General features: G+C 61.3%; 1 protein-coding gene across 1 annotated transcript in view; it reads left to right on the forward strand.

Annotated features, from left to right (window-relative positions):
• The window catches only part of ZBTB22 (zinc finger and BTB domain containing 22), a gene marked incomplete at its 3' end in the record, with an annotated part of 8918 nt that overhangs the window by 6113 nt on the left and 1654 nt on the right, over nucleotides 1–1151 (forward strand). The window contains exon 2 of the mRNA XM_010574123.1: nucleotides 448–786. Within this exon, the coding sequence (XP_010572425.1) occupies nucleotides 448–786 (339 nt within the window). The remainder of the gene's footprint in view (nucleotides 1–447; nucleotides 787–1151) is intronic.

A 1151-nucleotide genomic window follows, 5' to 3' on the forward strand; every position in this document is an offset into this window, starting at 1 on the left:
TAATCCTATGTGGACACTGTGGTGGTGGGAGCAGGCTTCAGCATCCCCCAGTGCCTGTATATGGGGATAGACTGAGCTGGGAGGGTTGTACTGGGGATCAGATGTATCAGACTGGGCTATATAGATCATATCGGACTGGTCTGTGATGCTATATGGACTCTGTGGGGGTGGGAACAGGTCCCAGCATCCCCCAGTGCCCAGATGTAGGAATAGACTGAGCTGGGAGCGTTATACTGGGGCTCAGATGTACCAGATCGGGCCATATAGACTGTATCAGACCAGTCTGTAATTCTATATGGATTGCGTGGGGGTGGGACCGGGTGCTATAGGGCATCCCAGCCCCATTTCCAGCCCCTCCCCCGTCCCTGTAGAGGAGCCGGTCTATAGGGGCTGTATTGGCCCGGGCCATACAGGATCCGGACCGGTGTCCTCCCTGTTGTCCCCCAGAGCCCCCCAAGGTGACGCTGCACCCTACGCCGCTGGTGGTGGCCCCGGGGATGACAGCCGAGCTGTGGTGCGACACCTCGGGTTACTTCCCCCTCGACGTCGAGGTACGGTGGCAGCGGCGGGCCAGTGGCTCGGGGACACTGTTGCCCCTCGGGGACACCGTGACCGAGACGTGGACCTCGGGCCACCGCCGAGGTCCTGACGGCACCTTCAGCCGGAGCAGTGGAATTCGTCTGGTCCCCACGCGTCCCCACCATCACGGGGACGTCTACACCTGTGTGGTGACCCACGCTGCGGTGACCAACCCACTGCGTGTCCGTGTCCAGTTGGAGGTGGCCGGTGAGTGGGGACGTTGGGGATGGGGTGGGGTGCCAGGGTTGGGGACATCAAGGGACACTGGGGACATGGTTGGGAAGGTCTAGGGGACACCAGGACTGGGGCTGGGGACATCAAGGGACACTGGGACCATGGTTGGGAAGGTCTAGGGGACACCGGGACTGGGGTTGGGGACACCAAGAGGTTCCAAGATGGGTTGGGGACATCAAGGGACACTGGGGACATGGTTGGGAAGGTCAAAGGGACACAAGGACTGGGGTTTGGGGATATCGAGGGACACCAGAACCGGGGTTGGGGACACCAAGGGACATTAAGACCATGGTTGGGAAGGTCTAGGGGACACCGGGACTGGGGTTGGGGACACCAAG

The sequence above is a fragment of the Haliaeetus leucocephalus genome, unplaced genomic scaffold, assembly GCF_000737465.1.
Source record: "Haliaeetus leucocephalus isolate CR32 unplaced genomic scaffold, Haliaeetus_leucocephalus-4.0 Scaffold407, whole genome shotgun sequence".
NCBI lineage: Eukaryota > Metazoa > Chordata > Aves > Accipitriformes > Accipitridae > Haliaeetus > Haliaeetus leucocephalus.